This window comes from Stegostoma tigrinum, chromosome 12 (genome assembly GCF_030684315.1).
Source record: "Stegostoma tigrinum isolate sSteTig4 chromosome 12, sSteTig4.hap1, whole genome shotgun sequence".
In the NCBI taxonomy this organism is placed as follows: Eukaryota; Metazoa; Chordata; class Chondrichthyes; order Orectolobiformes; family Stegostomatidae; genus Stegostoma; species Stegostoma tigrinum.
The window spans coordinates 38,291,823-38,313,732 of NC_081365.1; the positions used below are offsets into that span (position 1 = coordinate 38,291,823).

Consider the following 21,910-nt stretch of genomic DNA (forward strand, 5'->3'; position numbering starts at 1 on the left):
TTGATTATTATTTGGTTTCGTAGCTACAGAGGGGAGAAGAAGAAAAGTTAGTGTCTCAGCTGTCGATTCTCTTATATATGAACAGGGGTTGAATTCTGTTTTTCTGGAAATCCACAGAGATAGTCATAGAAGCAATCCCTTCTGTTCAACTAGTCCACACTGACCATGTTTGCAAATTAAACTCGTCCAACCTGCCTGCATTTGGCCTGTGTCCCTCAATCTTTCATATTAACCTAATTATTGAAATGTCTCTTAAGCGTTGTAATTGTACCTGCATGCACCATTTCCTCTGGCAGCTCATTCTGTATGCAAACCACTTTCTGTAAGAAAAAAGTTACCCCCTTGTCCTTCCTAAAAAAATTTTTTCATCTTGTCTTAAAAATATGCACCCTTGTTTTAAACTTGCCGACTTTAGGGCAAAGGTCATTGCTACTCACCTAATCAATTCCTGTCATGATAATATAAACCTCTATAAGGTCATCCCTCAACCTCCTATGTTCCAGTGGGGGGAAAAAAAGTCCCAACTCAAACCCTCCAGTCCCAGCAACATCCTGGTAAATTTTTTATAAACCCTCTCCTGGTGATAACCTTCCTGTAACAGTGACCAGAACTGTGTGCAGTACTCCAGAAGAAGTCTCACCAACATCTTGTGCAACCTCAACATGATCCAACTCTGTGTACTCAAAGGTCTGAGCAATGAAGTCAAGCATGCAAACTGCCTTCATAACCACCGTTTACCCGTGATGCAAATTTCAAAGAATGATCTAGCTGAACCTCCTAGGTGTCTCTGTTCTCAACACTACTCAAGGCCCTACCATTAGTTGTATAAGTCCTGATCTTTTATTGCATTTTGGTAAAACAAACCTTACACTTATCCAAATTAAACTCCGTCAGCCACTCCTCAGTCCATTGATCCAGTTGAACCAAGATCTTTGTAATCTTAATAACCTTCTTCATTGTCCACTGTACCACCAAGTGTGGTGCCATTCACAAACTTAGTAAGAATACCTCCTATGGTCTCATCTGCATCATTTGTATAAATGATAATCAAAAGTGGCCCAGTCCTGATCCCTGTGGAACACCGTTGGTCATCGGCCTCCAGTTTGACAAACAACTTCCATCACCACCATCTGTCTCCTGCTATAAAGCCCGTTTTGTATCCAATTGGCAAGCTGACCCAGAATCTTGTGATCTAACTTTACTAATTAGTCTACCGCACAGAACCTCGTCAAAGGCTTTACTAAAGTGCAACTAAACAACAACTGGTGCTCTGTCATCAATCTTTTTTAGTTACTGCCTCAAAAAAAATTCAATCAAGTTTGTAAGACATGCTTTCCCTTGCACAAAACTGTGCCGACTGTCCCTAATCATTTGTTGTCTCTCAATGTAAACAATTTGTTTCTTCCAGAATCCCCTCCAGCAACTTAGCAGTCACCAGTGTCAGGGCCACTGGCCTGTATTTTCCGAGCTTCTCCTTGCTGCCTTTCTTAATTAATGGCATAAGTTTGGCCACTTTCTAGTTCTCGGGTATGTCAGATATGGTTATAGAGGATACAAATATTTGTTAGGGGCCCTGCAACTTCCTCCCTAACTTCCATAACTCCTGGAATGCAGTTGATCAAGTCACAGAGATTTGTCCAGCACTTCCTTTTCTGTGAAGAGAATTGTCTTGAAAACATCAGTATTTATTTCCGAGTTCTCTAGCCTCCATTTCTTTCTTCACAAAAGAAACTGGCACAAAATATTCATTTAATATCCCTTCCATCTCTTGAGGTTCTGCATGAAGAAGACATTATTAATCTTAAGGAACCCTGCTCTGTCTCCAGTTGCTCTTTTGCTCATAATGTATTTGTAGAACCTCTTTACATTATCCTTAACCTTATCTACGAAGTCTGTCATATCCTCTCTTTGCTTCCTGATTTCCCTCTTAATGCCCCTTCACTCTTTGTACTATTTCTTATTTTCACTGGAGACTTCAATATGAAGTAAATACAAAAATGAATGCAGTAAAATGCCCAAAGTATGTTTTGGGCTTTAATTATTTTGCTCCTGATTTGACAGGCATTTTCTCTCAATTCCAGAATTCAGTTGTTGCTATTAGTTCCATGTGCTGGCCAAGTAGTGATGTTGGTTTACACAACATAATCGTATTCATTCTATCTCACCCTGACTCGGGAAAGAAAAGCACAATGACAATTTATTGAGAATTGAGCTGCAATACTTGTGCAGAGAATTACTATTAAGCAAAACCATTATTTGGATGTTAAAGCAAACTGGTTAGAAGTGTGTTGTAAATGCGTGCCTGATTTGACATGTGCTTCAGAAAAAATATTAGTGGCCCATTCTTCTAAAAGCTAACTCAGTTCACAGTGTAGTATAGCAAGTTATCTTAACATTGCTGTCCTTTTTTAAATTCATAGCTGTAACAATTGTATTATGCACCTTCTGGTGTTGTGTATTATAATTTTAGATGTTTGTTCATGTTTGTGTGCATTCAAAGTGAAATTGGCCATATTCATCCTGCAAATGATGGCAGGAAATTTGAGCCATCCTGATTTATTTATTCTGATCTGCTGCAGGGAGCATTCAATGTCATCAGTAGGATTGTGTGTCATTAATACACCAAAAAGAGGCTACCCTTTGGAGGATGCTACCAATATTGCTTTGAGTATGTATTGCTTATTATCTGTGATACCTTTTGCTGCTATTTCACGAAAGTAATTTAAGAGAAGGCATCAAAACTTTTTACCAGTTTTTCAAAGTGATGCCTCCTTTCTGCCATGTGAGATACATGCAAGTTTTACTCAACTCGTAAAACTCTTGAACTTAGTGGATCATTTTTCAAATGACCAACCTTTATAGGGACTATAGTGAATTAAAATAAGGGTATCTAAGGATTACTGCTGCTAAGGTATATTTTGTTGGTTTGGTAAGCCTTAACCTGCTTTCCTTCATTTAAATATTTGAATTTTTAAAATATTGATTTATGGTTTTCTTAAAGATTAACTAACTTCTATGCTTAGATGTCCGCTTCATGTATCACAGTGTAGGTCATGTTTAAAAAGCCTCTTCTGCTTTCGGTATTCTTATCTGGTTTTCATTAAAACTGCAGAACTATGGGATTTATCAGAAGAAAAATTAGAAAGGAACTCTGAAAAAATTTCTTGGATAAATGACCTTCCATTGTCACTTTGTCTAAAGATGTTGGAGGAAGGCTTAAAAGAAGGCACGAGAGAGAATATCAGGGTGATTGAGGATGAAGGTCTTCAGAAATGTAGTGAGCTTATTGAAGTTAAATTTGTTTGAAGCAGAGAAATTTAAAGGGCAATAGAGATTTTCAAAATGTTAAATTTGCAGCAAATAGGCAGAAACTTTCGTTAAGTATAGTAACTAGAGATACTAGGTTTAACCTAACTGCAAGATGGGAAAATCTTTATCACAAAAGATGGGATGCATTACCTGAAATGCAATCAAAGCAGACTCTGTGCGTTTTCAGAAGTCAATTGGACAGCAGTCTTGTAAGAGTGCTAATTCGCAAGGTTAAGGAAGAAAGACTGGCATATAGGAATTTAATAATTGCATCAAAGATCCAGTACAGGTACCATAAGCTGGTCATCTCCTGTTCTACAATACTTTTTGATTTTTATAATTGACATGTCAATCTTCATTTTCATTTTTAAGAATGTATGCTTATTTAACTATTAGTGGTATTGAAGATTCAGCAAAACCTGATCGTTTAGTCATACAGCATGAGGAAGCTATTGTAGTTAAAATTGCGAGATAGCTGAAGATGCTTGTATTATTGATACATTTGTTTCATGTTCTTGTTATCAGTGTTCATGTCACATTCAAACTGTTGACTTATCCATAGATTTTTAGCACTACCAATTTTAGTATTGATCTCAAATTACCCAATAATTCAAATTCAGCAAAAATGGCAAACATGAGAATTTGGTGATTGAAGTAGACACTATTTGTTAGTGTTTAGGACTCGTTATTAAAAACAGTTAAACATTTTAATAGCAATAACAGGATGTAGAACGGGCACACAGGCTAAGCAGCATCAGAGGAGCAGGAAAGCTGATGTTTCGGGTCTGGACCCTTCAGAAATCTGAAGAAGGGTCCAGACCCGAAACATCAGCTTTCCTGCTCCTCTGCTGTTTGACCTGCTGTGTTCGTCCAACTCTACACTTTGTTATATCAGATTCTCCAGCATCAGCAGTTCCCAATATCTCCGCTATTATAGGATTCTGCCTTTCTAGCCATTAACACAGGGTCCCAAGTTGGTAATTGTATTAGACTACAAGGTACTTGCATTTATCCCACTTTTTACGCTTACCTTCAAATTTAGGAATTGAAGTGTTTTATGCTAAAACAAATGAACCTGAATCTGGCACATTTCATTGCAATGCTACCAGAAGATCATCAAAGTTTAAAGAGAGGCCAAATTAATTATTTTTTTTCCTCTGAAGGAACGTGGAAATTTAGTACAAGTTTACAACATGTATAATTTTTCTCCTATATTTTGATTCTCAGGAACAGTTAGACGATTTTTGGAGAAACATGGAGACACTATTGAGACTGTTGTTTTTGCAGTTACAGATCTAGAAGAGGTAAATTATCCATTATTTTAGTTGAGGTCTTAAACTTTAACTGTGAAGCTCAAATAACTGGAATATCCTTAGTCATTTTTCTGGCTGCATTTTTCTGTGAAATGAGTTGTCATTTACGCATGTTGATCTGTGTAGAAAGAAAGGCCTTAAAGAGCAACTGCCATTTCTGTCAATGACAACAAACACATTGGTGACAGCAGAGGCAGTGTTAGCCTACTACTTTGACAATACTTCTTCCTGCAGTGATTTGTGATCAGTTATGGTTGTTTTGGACCATTGTTTATTGCAGCCTTGTGCAGGCGATGAAACTTTAATTTAAGCTGATCTTTATGGATTGTCCCTAGCACTAGTGGAGGTAATGGTCTTCAACAAAAAGACTTTTAAAAACATGGGAATTTTAAACACGTGTAAAGTGTGCCATTTTTCCAGCATGCGCTGTATTGCCATTGTGTCCAATTTCAGATTAAATGTAAAAATGCACATCATTGAAGGAGGACACTTAACAGTTATGGTTTGAGTTAAGATTCACCAGCAGAACAGAAAATAACTGGACACAAAAACAAAGTTTCCAAACTTTTTTGTTTTTTTTAAAAAATCTACTATTTAGTGGCTAGGCAATCAATTGAGATGGCTAAAAATTGAAATATTCTACTGAGTTCACGGCTGCCTGCATCAAAGTGGCAAGAATTTGGCAATTCCTAACCAGAAGGGTCGTTGCTGCATCATAATAAATAGGAGGGGTCAGGGCACAGGGGTAATATCAGTGGCCTGGTCATCCAGGACCACAGACGTGGATTTCAATCCAACCATGTGAGGTGTTGAAATTTTAAATAGAATTAAAACCTAGAAAAATGGTTACCATGGTTCACTATTTTTCTTCAGCAAAGGAAACCTGCCATTCTAAACTGATTTGGCCTACATGTGACTCTAGACTCAGAAATCTGGTTGATTTTGAACTACTGCCTAAGAAGGCCGAACAAGCCACTCATTTATATAAAAACTGCTGCAGTGCCTAACAAAGGAACAAAACTGGACAGGCTATCTGGCACGTACTTAAATACTGGAAACAACAACTGCATGCACAGCCCTATTGACCTTGCAGATGATACCATGGGCATTGCCATCAGCATCCTGGTATGTTTGTATCATAAAACCACAAGTGGCACAGTGCTGTATCATCCATGGAGTTGCCTGGGGTGTCATCAACAATTGACTCTAGACCTCCCTCATGAAGTCTCATGGTATCAGCTCAAATGTGGGTAAGGAATTCTCCTGAATGCTACCTTCAACCCTAATGAATCCATATTCCTCCGTGGTGAAAACCACTTAGAGAGCACTGAGGCTGGTAAGGGCACAAAATATATTCTGGATGAGCAAACACAATATCCGTTCCCACAAATGGCTTGGTATCATCACTGCTGACCAAACCGGCAGAAGGATGTAGCTACTGGATTGGGTTTGTAGTAGGTGGTGAGGGAACCAACAAGAGAGAAATATCTACATGACCTCATCTGTACCAATCTTCCTGTCATGATGCATCTGTCATGAAAATGATGGTTGGAGTGACCACCAGACAGTCCTTGTCAAGATAAGTCCCATATTCAAATTGAAGATCTTCTCCATCATGTTGCACTACCACCATGGTAAATAGGACAAACTTGGAACTAATCTATTAAATCAGAACTGGATATCCATGAGACAGTGGGCATCAGCAGCAGCAGAATTATATTCAACCAAATCTGTAACCTCAGGCTGACACATCCCACACTCGACCACTACCATTCAATTAGAAGATCAACCCTAGTTAATGAAGCTTGCAGGAACGATACCAGGTATACCTAAAAGTGAGCTGTCAACACATGGGAGCTACTCCAAGTCAAACTTGCATGTCCAACAGCATAGGTAGCATGCAACATATGATTTCTATCATGAATAGATCCGTTCTAAGCTCTGCATTCCTGCCACGTCCAGCCAAGAATGGCAGTGGAAATTAAACAACTAACAGGATGTGAAAACTCTACATATATCAAGTCTTAATGCTGGAGGAGCCCAGCATGCCTGAAAGAGATGAAGCTAAAGTTTTTTGCATTCATCTTCAGTCACGAGTGCCAAGTGACCGTCTGACTCTGCCTGTCCCTGAGCACCACAGTATCATGGATGCCAGACGTAATCAATTCAATTCAATCTAAGAAACAGCTGAAGACTAGATCCTGACAATGCTGCAGTGATAGTGTTGAAGACTTGTGCTGTAGACCTAGCTGTGCCCCTAATAAAGCTGGTCCAGTGGATTTGTAATAATGGTAATATGCAATGATCTGTAAAATTGTCCAGACATGTTCTGTGCCTAAAAAAACAGGGTAGTGATTTGAGAAATTAACCAGAACAATTAGTCTACTTTCAATCATCAACAAAGTAACAACATTAGCTTTTATTGTCACGTACATACTCAATGAGTACAGTGAAAAGTTTATACATTATCATTTACAGTGCTGGTTTACTTAAAAGTGGTTAGGTACAGCTTCTTTACTTACATGGTCTTAAATGATAGAAGAATAAAATGCCCAGCATTACAGAAATAAAAGTTCAGCACAGCAGACCATGCTGGCACCTAGCTTCCAATCCTCACTGGGGCCAGGCTCCAGACTGCTCTGGCACCACACTACACCAGGAGGCTACCACTCGCCAGAGACCACATGAGACGAAGGAAAGAAAAGCACTAAGAGGAAGAAAAAGAACAACAGACACCAAAGAAGGGGTCATTGACAATGCTACCAACTGTCAACTGCAAAGGAATAATCTGCTCACTGATTCTCACTTCAGTTTCCCCTGGGCCCACTCAGCGTCTGATCTCATTACAACTTTGATTAAAGGTGCTGCACTCCAGCAGTATGTTGGTGACTGTCCTGGACATCAAGATAGCATGTGTGTGTGGCATGAAGGAGCCCAAACAAAATTGGAGTAAAGGGGAATGGGGAGAAATCTCTTCACTGATTGGACTCATATCTAGCAGAAAGGAAGATGGCTGTCATTGTTGAAGGTCATTCACCACAGTCCAAGAACATCTCTGCAGGATGCCCTTGGGTAGATACTTGATAATCAATGTGGTTGAAGGTGTTTTTCCACACCCCTGGAGCAGGTGGGACATGAACCCAGGGAAGACGGTGTGTTACTGGATTATTAATCTAGAGGCCTCATGTTTGAATCCTAATAGGGAAGCTGGTGGAATTTAAATTCAACTAATCAACCTGGAATTGAAAACTACTCTCAGTAATAGTGACGTGGAACTACTATCAATTGTAGTAAAAATCCATCTGGTTTACTAATTTCCTTTTTGGGAGGGAAACATGCTGTCCTTACCTGGTCTGGCCTACGAGAGTGTAGACTCTTAGCAATGTCATTTACTCGTAACTGCCCTCTGAATCGGCTAAGCATGGCAAGGGCAATCAGGGCTGGAAAATTTAATGCTGGTCTTACCAGTGAGAAACATCCCATGAAAAATAAAACATAACTTCTCCTAATCTCTGTTACCTTGTAGCATTTATTCAAGGCACATTTTATTTTTGCAGACTTGATTGGGATTTATTTGTTTGCTCCTTTGTCTACCTATCATTTTGTGTAGACTGCATGTTTTCTTTCCTCAGTGCTGACATGCTTTGCTTTCAAGAACAGATTCACAAGCTGAAGTGGGGGGCATTGTTCCCTCTGGACTTGGATAATGGCTACAAGATGTAATGTTAGTAAATTTACTATCAGGCGTCTTCAAATCTGTGGATGTTATGACCAGTCCGATCCCAGGCTGAAATAAAGCTTGGTAGATCATAGTATTTTCTTGATTTAAAAATCAGTAGGTAAATTGTGTACAATCCTGGTCGCTCTGCTATAGGAGTGATTTATTACCCTGGAAAAGGCGCAACAAAGATTTGAGATGTTACTGAGACTGGAAGATTAGAGTTGCAAGGAAAGGCTGGAACTTTTCTCACTGGAGTATAGGAGGTGGTGGGCGGTGTGGGGGAGCGGTGGTTAACCTTAGAGGTTTATGAAATCATTAGAGGAATAGACAAAGTGGATGGCGAGGTCTTTTTCCAGGGTAGTGGAGAGGGGTAAGATTTAAAAGGGACCTGAGGGGCAACTTTTTCTCATTATTTGTCAGATGAGCTGCCACAGGAAGTCAGAGGAGGGTACAATTACAGCATTAAAAAGAAATTTGGACAATTACATTGATAGGAAATGCTTGAATGGATCTGGGCCAAATGCAGGCAGATGGGGCTAGTTCAGTTTAGGAAGCCTGGTCAGTATGGCTGAGTTGATCCAAACAGCCTGTTTCTGTGCTGTATGATTAAGCTTAGTATGCAAAGTAGTAAAAACAAAATAGAATCTATTTACAACACAAATTTAAAGAGTTAGCAACACCTGGTAAAATACATAACTATTAATCCCAAAGCATTCCTTTAATAGTATTCACACCAAGGAGTACACCCTTCTATCCTATTTTAAGAGCTCAGATGTTTTCACAATTCCCCACTTTGAGAATCTGACCCTCATCCTAGAGTCTTCACACAACTGAATTAAGACTTTCTCAAGGTTCACATAACTTCCTGAGGTCTAAATTCTTCTGGTGTGGAAATTTAAACAAAACTCCTTACACTGAGATTTCTTAACGGTCCCAAATTACTTTTTTGAGCAACTGTTTCATACATCCAACTTTAGCCAAGATTTCAGCAATGAACCTAAAATTGAAGGTGTAACATATGACATAAACTGAAACTAAAATGCTTTTCCCCCCAAGCTATAGGTATTTACCAAAAAAAAATCACTCGCTGATCTTTTGAATTAAAATTCTAGTGCTTAACTTTGCTTGTAAAAGCCCCCCATGTGTTTTTAATTTCCATTAGTCTGGCCTAACTTTCTACTTAGGGTTTATTTTTCAAAACAGCATGGCTACAGAAATATTTGAGTTAATCATTGAATCTCTCCTGTCACAGAAAACTCATGCTGCTAGTTCAAAATTTCACATCATGCATCACAAAAGCAATACATATTTAGACACGAAGGATCAGGATTCTACCAGACCAGTGTATACATTTTAAAGAATATTTAAGATACATTGGGTTCTGAAGCCGTGGGACTACTTTGATAGCATGAGCCTATTCTAGACCATTCTCTGAAATGCCTTCCATAATATTCTAATCATAGAAGCTCAAACAAGATCTGTTGCGACCAGGTGGCAGTGGAATCTACAGGTAACAATTGGTATGATTTCCCATAGGCCACATACGTGAGGTTGATGCCTCTTTATTTTCCACGATCTTTGGAGGAAGAAAAGAGGTCTCTACCATTCCTCCCTGCCGATGTAGGGAATGCTGAAGGAGAGCCAGTCATTGCCGAACGTCAGATCCGTATATTGGACAAACCAGGCATTCCTTCTCGTGAGTGTTACTATATGATTTCTTGGAAAGAAACCTTGAAAAATAGTGATGTCCTTGTTAACACACATCCCTTAGGTTGCATACTTCAGCTGTATGATCAAAAGCATAATTGCTCCATTAGGCTGGTTTGAAAGGTATTTTAGTAAGTCTGAATCTTGCTTTATGTTCAAAGGTTTTTCCTCCCTGGATTAGGCTGTGCTCAGGGAAGTAATATTTTATTATTCTATGGTTATTAGATCGAAGTGTGATTTTTTTTTATAAGATGATGAAACTTCAATGTTTAGCATTCTTCTGTTTCCTTGTCAAGTAACTGGAGTCTCGCCTTACAATTTTGCATCAATTGTAGAATTCTAGCTTATTTGTCTACTTTTGCCATTTTTGATATTAGTCAATAATTCATGAGAAATTTAATCAGTTAAAACTTGTAGATTGCTAGCATCTAATCTTGATTGGCAAAGTGTATAGACCTCACTAATGTTTGGAACCCAGACCTTAAACATGTAGGTAATCATGTCCGGATTGACTGACCCCTTGAAGAGTAAGTGAAGAAGCAGAAACTTGGTATCTCTTTTATGTAGTTAGAGATTGCGAACTGTTGATTGACTCATGAAGGGTATAATTCAGAAGGCAAGTGATATATTGGCATTTATTGCAAGAGGATTTGAGTACCGGAGTAATAACGTCTTGCTATATTTGTACAGTGTCTTTGTGAGACGCTGTATCTGATGAACTATGTCCCTTCTAGTCACTTTAACTGAAGGAGTCTATGTTTGCCGTAGAAGGAATGCAACAATGTTCTCCAGGCTAATTGCTTGAATGGTAGAATTCTCCTCTGAGGGCTGATTAAAATGACTGGGCTTCTATTCTCCATGCTTTAGAAGAATAAGCAGGAACCACATTGAGATATTCAATTTTTACAGGATTCAAAGTAGATCTTGGTAGAATTCTCTGGTCTTGTCAAGGTAAGTGCAGGAAAGATGCAGTGTCTAGATTATGGGTCAGTCTCAAGCTAAGACTGAAGTGAAGAGGAAATTGTTCATACTGAATAGTGAATCTTCTGGAATTCTGCCTGCTGGAGGTCAGTGGAAGCTCAAGTGAGATTCCTGCTCGCTCTTCCTCCCTGTCCCCTCAAGGTCCTGATCCTTTATCATCAACCTTGCCCCTGCAAGATCTGCATATATAAGTGTCAACGAATGCAGCCATACATAAGAAGGGGATGTTAATTGGCAGAGGTGTTGCCAAAGAGAAAGCGCTGAGGGAAAAGTTTTTTGGCTTCCCAAGTTCCTGAGTAACCTTTGAAAAAGGGCGCATTATTTGTAAAGAGTGGACCCCTGTATATGTGTGGTGTACATGTTGGTTTCCAGACTGCACAACTGTGCCATGTTACAAGCTCACCTGATTATTTTTTATTCAGCAACCACTACCCAATTGCAGAAGCACGTCTGACTTAGAATGTTTTATTTTGCATTCTCCATGTACGTGCTGTTTGATACAGACTACACTCTATTGCAAGTAGCCATTGTTTGATTTAATCAACCAGTCATTGAACATATAGCATATGTACCTAGCATTCATACTGGCATTGAAATACAAACAGAACTTAATGCAATTGTGTGGTAAGCAGACTGTCTTTTTGGACTGATTCCATCATCCTGTTAATGGAAAGTACCACTGTCAACCATTTTGTAGCGTGTGCTTAACCTGTTTAATTTCTTTTAGAAACATTGCCTTTTCTGTTTAATGTTCTACCTTGAAACTTGGATTTGTGAGCAAATGCTAAAGAGCTTGTTACTTGATGTGTTAAAAGTTAATGTTAGTATGATCATGTTTTATAAAAGTGCAAAAAATGTAAACTGCTTTTGAATGCTGTCAGTTTTAAGTCTTTTTGGCCTAAGGCATGCCACTTCGTCATTCTTTTAGATGAAGATGAATCTGATGAGGAACACCTTGAGCTAGAGTATATTGGAACACATGCATTTGCTAAGATGGAAGGAGATATTGATAAACAGAGGCGGCTGATTCTTCAAGGGCAAATGTCTGAAGCAGCAGTTCAAAAAGCACATCAACGAAAGTGAGTAGTGACTGAGCATATAAAACATAAAAACAAATATTCCATATTCTCTTATCTTAGCCTTGGGTCGATATGAATACAGCTGCAAAAAGAAACCCCACTTCCGTCACAATCGATTCTCCACATTCAAATACATTACCAAACATTTCTCTGTGCTGTTTTCAGATTTTTGTGCAGGTAATGTGCCCTGAATAAAACACTGGTGTGCAGTATGTATCATTTCAGTGTCACTTTCAAGTTTAAGGTAGCTATAAGCTGTTACTTAATTCATTTCGTCTGTATGAATTCTTCCTTTTTCTGGGAGAGAAAATAAACTTGTACACAGCCATTCTCCTTGATACCACACTTAACATTCAAAGCATGGGGAATTGAGAGCAAGGAACAGCATTTGTCTGCACAGTCACACTAGCTTTACCTTTGGTTTTCCACAATGTGTTTGCTTTCAGAGAATCCTATTTTATCTTAGCTAGTTTTGTTATTAACTTGTTGGCAATGTTAACCCTGAGATGTACTAAGTTGCTGAAGTTGTAATTGCACTACATTTCTTGCAAGTTCCAGGCAACCACATCATGAAATTGTCTAGTAGCCATATGTTTTATGTTTATTCTGTTTGTTCAATATTACTCACAGAATTACACTACTTCCTTTTAGCTATAACCGGTGGTTGTGCAGAGCGAGAGCAGATGACCTGTCGGGTGTTGCTTCATTAAAAGCATTATATCAAACTGGTAAGTAAGTGCTTTAAGACTGTGAAAGGCTATAGTGAGGACAAGACAGTTATTCTCAACAGATATTCTATAATTTCCTAATCTGGAAGGCTCAGTGCAATCACATGAGATATTCCTCAAAACATTCCTTTTAATGCCTACAAGTTATTTTTCCAAATATGATCTAGTAAGCTACAAAATAACAAGTCAGAACGTCTGCTCAATTTTCTCTTGCTGTCTCAATCCCTCATACTTCCTCCATCTCTCCTTCCACCCGTATCTGTGCACTTAGTTTTCCTTCTCAGAATGGTGGCTTGGCAATTTATCTTTTTTAAAAAGTGCAGTCTCTTCTTGCCGCTTCCTACAACGGCATGTCTGAGATCAGCTACTTAGCCAATCTTAGCACTCTGCATCAGAGTTGAGTTGTATAGGATAGGTTTGGACCTTTGGAGGGGAGATTCAACACTTATGAATCTGGGTTTCAAAATCTCCCAGATCTACTAGTTTGCTACTTCATGGTGTGGGTGATTGTTCAGTCAGTCTTTCATTTAGATTTCATGCTTGTAACAGCCATTAATAGTAGTAATCCACCTACAGGTAAAATATGCTTTGTGTTGAGACTAATTTTGAAGTTTGCGATTCAAACTCCATTTGGTTCCACCATCCTAGGATTCAAAGCTACTTGCTTTAAGGGCCCTTCTTCCTATTTCTGTGCAGGTCTGAACAGCAAGTGTTAAGTTTTTGGTTAAGGCAACTGAGCCCAATTCCAATTCTATCCTAACCTGTTAATCCAAGTGCATTTCAGTGGAATTTTAGACAGCACCCAATAACAGGAAAACTACCCCACCCCCAACACTTTCTGCCCTTTAAACTGTTATTATTCTAATTATGACAGCCCTCATTTTAACTGCATATATCTTGCAATTTTCTATAATTTTGTTCTTCCCTGCTAATTGGTAGCGTGAAATCTTATCCTTCATCTTTCTTCCCTCCCTTTGCTTTTTTTAAAATCTTAGTTATCTTTTCTGGACTTGTTTTCAGAAATATTTAGCAGCCAGTCCTCTGATTTTTTTTTGAACCAGGTATATGTAACTATCAGAACATGCATTCATTTGACTGCTTGCAACTGATTTATTACACTTCATGCATTCACGTATATGCACAGTATACTAAATATAGGCTGGGCTTCATTCCTTTTCACATCCAGTGCCTTTTATTATTTGACACTCAGAATTTGTCTCTAATTCATTTTTGCTTTTAATTTTATCTCCTAGCTCACATTCTCCAGCCTTCGTCTGTCCACAAAGTTAGGTTAAGTTTTTCCAAAAGCACTACAATCCACCCTGCAAGGACGTTGTTTCTACTCTATTCTACTCCTGTTCTAACCCAAATCTGACCCCATCTGGCTGTGCGGAACTTTTATTAGTCATGTGTGATACAGGTGCATTGCTGGTTGGGTCAACATTTTATTGCTATGTTGTGCTTGAGAACCTGGTAACCAGATACTGCCTTGAACTACTGCAGTCCGTTTGGTATAGGTAGACCCATGAAGCTGTTGAAGACTTCCAGGAAATTGACCCAGTGGCACTGAAGGAGCAGCAACTCGGGCTGGTGACTAACTTGGAATGGAACCTGAAGCTGATGTTTTTCCTATGTATCTACAGTTGTCCTGCGAGGTGAAGTGGTCGTGGGTTTTCAGATGCTGTCTAAGTCACCTTCGGCAATTTTTACATTGCATTTTGTAGATGGTACACACTGCTGCTGAGAAGTACTGATTTGGATGAGTGAGAATGTATGTGGATGTGGTGCCAATAAGCTTTTCTCCTGGATGTTGCCAGGTTTCTTGAGTGTTGGATGAGTGCACCCCCAATAATCAAGTGGAGATATTCCATCACATTCCTGACACATGTTTTGTAGATGGTGAACAGGCTTTGGGCAGTCAGAAGATTAATTACTCTACAGGATTTCTAGCCTCTGGCCTGCACTTGTAGCCACGGTATTTATATAGCTAGTTTCTAGTCTTCGATATCCACCACCATTTCTTCCCACCCACCTACCCCCAAACCCCTCACTTTTAAATCTGCCTGTAGAACTTGGGTAGAAAGTGGATCAAAATCATTGGTACCAATATAAACCATGACTAAAGACTATTCACCCTCCTGCATGGGTGCACTGCAGGTGATTAGTAACATCCTTGACCCTAGTACTGGTAAAGCAACATTTCATCTTGATTCATACTGGAGAAAAGCTGTCTGTTCCCCTAACTAAGAAATCGCCTATCACTATTGCTCTTCTAAACATTCCTTCAGAACTCCATATTGCTGAGCCACCTGTAGCACCATGGCCTTGGCTTCGGCTACCCTCACAAAGAAGCCCTCACTCATCACTATTCCGAATCTAGTAGATGGCACACTGGGACTCTTGTGCTGCCTCTCTGGTCCTTCGTGCTTACCTGGCAGTCACCCATTTCCTCTCTGTCTCCACATCCTTAAGGAGTGGGCTGACTGCACCAGAAACGTGCTATCTGTGTTGATCTCAGCCTTGCATATCACTCGAGTAGCACCAGTCTGTACTTAAACTCCAAAGGCTACAACTCAAGCTCCTCCAACTAACAAACTTTTCACATGTAATTGTCTGGGACATGAGCACTTTAAAAACCCCTTCTGATGAAAAATGATACACCTAAAATATTGACTTTTTTGCTGTATTTCTACAGGTATTGATGAACACACTGTAATGTAACACCATTTTTTGTTGTTACATTTTCAGCATTTACAATTTTACTTCCATTTCTGTAATTCTGTTACTTGGTTTTAAAAATGAAAACATTTTCCAACAAGCTTAGTGTGCACTCCTAACAGTGTAAACAATTTGTATTTCGGCAGGATATGATAAATGTGGACGTACAGTGGTGGTGATCGTAGGAAGGAATATTCCTGTAACTCTAATAGACCCAGATAAGGTAAGACTTGATTTTTAAAATGACATTATTGTCTGTTTGCTTTGGACAAATATTTGCTGCAGGAACAGCTTGAAACATAAAATAAAGCGCTCAATTTTCCTTTCAGAATAGTTCCTAAATAAGTAATCCATAATTACAGGCTGACCACTGCATTAATTCAAATACATTTTACTGTGCCCTCAACTTACTGTACTTTTACTGAGTAAGATCTGTTTCATCAGATTATATCAAATATTCAATCTCCTCCTCATTGTTTATCAGTGACTTTCACATTGTCTTTTTCTATTCTTTAAGCAGCATCCTCAATGAGGGTCACTGAACCACAGTATATTCTGTGGTTTTGCAAAAGGCTGATGAAATAAAATTTTGGTCTACCTAATCTGGAACAGAGATTGAAGCCATTCGTTAGTGTGCATCTGCCATTTAGCCAACCAAGCAAAGCAATACATTTCTTTCCTTCGTTTCCATCATAGAGAATTCATTTTATCAGCACGTTATTCAGTGTATTGCTAAATTGGTTTTCACATGCTTGCTACTTGTCAGGGAGAATTAAATTTTACCCAAAGTGTGGAGTTTGATTCAGATTGGGCGGAAAAGTTCCTGATGTAAATCTATCTTACATTCTTTGTTCTGCCAGTCCACCCAGTGTTGGCTTTAATTGATGGAAGAATTTGAGCAGGTGACTAACTTGCTCCCAGGTGGTGGTATAGTGCTTTTAACCATTCTGATGGGGTGTTGAAGCTGCAAACCTCATCAATTTTAAGCTTTTTGAATTAACTGGGCTTCCTGACAGCAACATGACGACAGGGGGTGCCATTCCCAGCAGATAAATACTGTTAGACCTATCTGCTAGATCCAGCATTCCCACCTGAGAAGCTAATGATCTTACAGCCGATCCTACTTCCTCTCCCCATCCCAAACCCCAAATGTACAGTGGAATTCTGACTTCTGGTTTTCTCCAAACACTTCCAATCGTAAGTAAAAATCCAGCTTAGGGGACAGTTTATTTCGCTCTTCACTAAAACCTGTTTACAATATATTTGATTTGAAGACAGGGTTTTTAAAATTTGTTTTGAAACCCCTAAGACAGCAGTGGAAGGGGATTATTAAGCCCCTCAAGGTTGCTCCGCCATTTGTTGAGATTGTGGTTGCTTTAATAAAGTCCAACCACACTTTGCCTTTTCCTCAAAACCCTTGATTCCCTTACTGATTAAAAATCTGCCTGTCTTTGTCTTGAATATCTTTTAATGATCTCGTCTCAACAGAATTCAACAGTAAAGAATTCCGCAGATTTGCTGACCTTTTGAGTGAATTTCCTCCTCGTCTGTGTCTTAAATGGGTGACTACCACCCCTCTTACATTATGTCCTCTGATCCGAAACCAAAAGATGGTAGATCAAAGGAGGATATAATGGATTAGTCAGATGGGCAGATCAGTAGCAGATGGAAGTTAACCCTGATAAATGTCACAGTGGTACAGTTTGGAAGAAGGAGTAAGACAAGGGAGTACCCGGTGAATGTCAAGGCACGGAGAAGCTCAGAGGGATCTTGGGGTGCTGTCCACACATTCATGAAGGCGGCAAGACAGATTAATACAGTAGTCAAAGCATAGGGGGAAACTTGCCTTTTTCAGTCGTGGTGTAGATTATAGTAGAAGCAAGGTACAGAACTTTGGTTTACCATTTGGTAACCAGAACTGCACAAAGTTGGGGTAAAAGAAAACTGTTCTCGTTAGCCAATGTTAGTACCAAGGGAACATAATTTTAAAGTGGAAGGCTGGACATTTAGAGGGGATTTGAGAAAAATCTTTTCATCGAGGGTGGTGAGAGTTTGGAATATACTTCCTGGAATGATAGGTGAGGCAGGAAACCTCTCTACCTTTAAATCATATTTAGATGTGCGCCAGAGGTGTCACAACATTCAAGGCTAATTAATGGGATTAGTGGGGGCAAAGTGGCACTAGTAGTATGTTTTTGTTTTTGTCAGTACAGACCTAATGGGGGGGAAGGGCCTGTTCTGTACTGAGATTCTGTGACTCTGCCATAAAGGAAAATGATCTTTCCACACCTATCCTGTCAAGTCCCCTCAGAATCTTAAATGTTTCAATGAGGTCATCTCTCATTTCTTTTGAACTCTAATGAGTACAGGCTCAACCTACACATCCTGCCCTCATAAGAGAGTCCCCCATATTTGGGTTCAGCCTTGTGAATCTTTGGACAGCCTCAGAAGCCAGCATATCTTTCCTTAAAGGGCTTAAAACTGTTTAATGTATTCCAGCTGTGTTCTGACCTTGTGTGGTTTTAGCAAAAGCTCAGTTTTTGCACTCCATTCCCTTTGAAAGCAGTGAAGATAAACATGATTAAGTGATGTACTGTAGTTGTAATGATTTGTAATTATTTTTAGGCTCTACTGTATTTTATTCATATTATGGACCACATTGCTGCAAGAGAGTTTGTCTTGGTGTATTTTCATACTTTGACCAGTGAACACAACCATCCTGACTCAGAGTTCATCAAGAAATTGTACGACATTGTTGATGTAAAGTAAGTTAATGATCCCATTTTTGCATGTTTACTCAGTCCACCTTATTACCACAAAAAAATTTACCTCATAATTGCCTGTTCTTGACATTGTAAATGTGTCAGATTGGAACATTCAAATTCAATTTATTTGATTTCTGATAACAATGAAATGAAAAGATGACCATTTTTTATTTTTGATATAACAAGGTGTAGAGCTGGATGATCAAGAACAGGAATGCTGACGTTTTGGGTCTGGATCCTTCAGAAATTGGGTCCAGACCATAAACATCAGATTTCCTGCTCTTATGATGCTGCTTGACATGCTGTGTTCATCCAGCTCTACACCTTGATATCTCAGATTCTCTAGCATCGGCAGTTTCTACTATCTCTGAATCTGTTTTTATTTTTGTTATTTTGTTGAAAATAAATACCCAGAAGCCATTAACTTGCAAAATATAGTCTGATTTTGGGAAGAAGTAAAAGAGCTTTAAGAAGGGTGTATAAACAGGACAGGAATTTGGAGTAGCAGACATGTTTTGAGACAGTTGAGGACATGGAGGACTGAGACAGTTGAAAACATAGCTAGTAACAATGGGAAAAATTTGATTTTCTTATACATCGCCCAAAGTAATGAAACAGATATTCAAAGAATAGAAGTTTGAAGGATTCATACAGATGTGGAGACCATGATTCAAGGGTATGATGGCATTTGAATAAGATGTGAATTTTATGTTTGAAACATTGGAGCCAATATAGCTCAGCAAGCACGGGGTGACAGGGAGTATAACTTAATGTAGGTTATGATCAGGTCAGTGGTATTTTGGATGAGTTAAAAGACTACATGTCATTAAAAATCTAACCAAAAGAGTATTGGACTATTCAAGATTGAAGATGGCAAAAGTCAGGAATCCGATGACACCAGATTATATTCCAAAAGGTTTAATTGAAATCACCAAGCTTTTGGAGCATAGCGCCTTCATCAGGTGAAGTGACTTCACCTGCCGAAGGGGCTATACTCAAAGCTTGATTTCAAATAACCCTGTTGGACTTTAACTGATATCACCTAATTCCTGACCATGTGCATGTGAAGCCTACACCTGCACTTCCACATTGGTGGTAGCAAAGACATGGATGCTGGTTTCAGCAGAAGATGGGCAGAGGTGGGACAAACACAGGTTTTGTTATCTTGATTGAAATCGGTAGGCTTTCTCATCGAATTACATAATTGGTAGCTGAAGTCAAGAACAAAAGTGTCAAATAGTGACTGAAGGGCTTTGAATATGTGAGGAAATGAAGTTTGAGAAGCTGAAAGATTATGGTTTCGGTTTTCCCAATGATCAGTTCCAAGAATGGATATTGAACAAGCATACCAACAGCATTATTTGAAGTGGCTGTGTTCAAGAGACCTGGAGAGGTGTCATTTGGTATGCTCCATCTCCAAAGAAGTTACCCAAGAGGAAGAAATGGAATAACATAGGATGGTTGCTTGGGGGCATGACAAGTAACTTGGCAGCAAGAGAAACCATTGTTAGATTCTTATTGCCTTTGACTAAAAATGGAACCTTGCAAGAGCAATTCCATGGAATTTGACAACAAAGATATTTGAGAATGTTTTACTCAGCTGCATCAGAAGATCATATGCAAATTACATGAGTATAGTGCACCGAATAAGTGTGTTAACTTTCAGTAGGTTTTTAGTGCTGTAGTAATCCAATCTGAGATTCAAACATGTTGCATTCAAGGTGTGGGACAGAACATGCATTTTTTTTAAAATCTTACATATATGGAATAAATCTGGTATCCCATCACCAAGTTACCCTTTATTTATATGTGGAGAGTCCCTGATACTGATCCAGTTCCCACAAAGCCAGCCTGAGTGTGAGGATGTGACAATCTTGTTTTTTTCCGCCTTTTCAACTGACATTCTCATTCTCATTCTTATCTGTCAGCCAAGGCTCCCTGATTGGACCAGATTAACAGCCCTAATCAATGAATTAATATTCCGATGTCCACTTGACTGACCTCATTACATCTCTGTATCCCTCACCCTCTGAATCTGAGGACATAAGCTGGCTTTTATTAAGCTCCCTTGAGGTGTTTTTGCACAGGATCAGATTCTTCTGACTCTGCCTTAGATACAGGCAGTGTGTAACAGTAGTTTGCCTCGTGTACCTGAAGCATCTGAAGAAATTCTATTGAGGCAGCAATATCTGCTATGCCCATCCCAGATTCCAAGGTCTCCAACGCTTGAGGGAGAACCCATGGGTTCTGCCAGTCTTTCCAACATTTTTGAGTGGGTTATGTTTTGCTCCTGCGTTTTGTGAATTCGCAGCTCTCGTATGGTTCACGTGCTTGTTCAGGACTATTGCACCCACCTAAACTTTGAACATACCCAACCGCACATCAACCATGCCTCTTACCCATGCAGGGCCATTCCCATGGTTCCTACACTTCATCCCCTGAAGTAAACCGTGTTCCTCATGCTGTTTCAACACCCCTCCAAGGTCTAACAAAGTGAAATTTAACCTGGTGCAGAATCTTCTGTCCGTTGGCAATTCTGCTGGAGCTATCCTTATAGTTGCATGAAAGGTGGTTGTATAATCAAATAGGAACCAGGGCAGTTTGCTATCTAGTGAAGCTGTAGGCTGTTTCTTTAAGCCTGCATTCAAAGTTAGACTTTACCACACCATTGATTGGTGGATGGCATGGAGCTGTCTTTGGGTGTTGAGTGGCATTCAACTTTAGGAAATATTCAAATTCTCTGGTAAAAGATGGCCCATGCTCTGTGACCACTGCTTCCAGGAGTCTGTGCACAAGATGTGCTCAGTTTTCTATCATCCCCACTTTGAATGGGTGTCCACAATGACTAAGGACATTCAGCCCATGAAAGGGCCTGCATCATTGACTTGTAACCAAGTCCGGCGTTTATCTGCTATTCCCACAATTATGTGGGAGTTGCTGGTGGCAATTTTTGACTTGTTGGCACTCTGGGCACTGCCCCACAAACTTGGGCTGTATCTACATCCAAACCTGGCCACCAGACATAATGTCTTGCCAGATCCTGGTGGAATTCAGCCAGCATCTGGTGGGAACCTTTGCTCAGGACAATCGCACTTGCTCCCCCTGTGATCTGGTCTCTCTGGGTCCAAAAAGGTTTCAGTTCTGGTTGTGATGGCTCTTTGGTTTTGCCCATCACCAGTTGTTTCACTTTTTCCAGGATCAGATCTTTTTCCATTCACACTGATATTGTCAACTGAGACTTCTGGAAGTGGATCCAGAAAATTTTAGAACCAATACAGACTCTTTCATTGGTGATATCGCTGATGGTGTATCTGCATGTGGGAGGCACTCTGAATATGCTACTTCAGTTCCTGAACGGTTATTCAACTTGTAATTTTGTGTGAAATAATATTGGAGCCTGTCACTGAATTCAGTCTGAAACTATGGGTGGCACAGCCTCGTCATTGTCATTTAGTCTGAGCAGGGTTTGTGGTTCATTATTGTTATAAATCCACTCTCTAAAGCTATAGATGGACTTCTTGCTTCCAAATATGACTGCCAAGCCTTCCTTCTGTGTCTGGGTGTATTTACACTCTGCATTAACCAAAGT

The 21,910-nt window shown here is 39.5% G+C and overlaps 1 protein-coding gene across 2 annotated transcripts in view; it reads left to right on the forward strand.

Annotated features, from left to right (window-relative positions):
- The window catches only part of gdap2 (ganglioside induced differentiation associated protein 2), a 61,820-nt gene that overhangs the window by 24,086 nt on the left and 15,824 nt on the right, over positions 1-21,910 (forward strand). The window contains exons 4-10 of one of the 2 annotated variants that reach the window (XM_048540953.2): positions 2,580-2,668; positions 4,537-4,613; positions 9,880-10,039; positions 11,960-12,110; positions 12,762-12,838; positions 15,703-15,779; positions 18,182-18,321. In XM_048540953.2, the coding sequence (XP_048396910.1) occupies positions 2,580-2,668; positions 4,537-4,613; positions 9,880-10,039; positions 11,960-12,110; positions 12,762-12,838; positions 15,703-15,779; positions 18,182-18,321 (771 nt within the window). The remainder of the gene's footprint in view (positions 1-2,579; positions 2,669-4,536; positions 4,614-9,879; positions 10,040-11,959; positions 12,111-12,761; positions 12,839-15,702; positions 15,780-18,181; positions 18,322-21,910) is intronic. The other variant, XM_048540954.2, reaches the window with a different exon arrangement.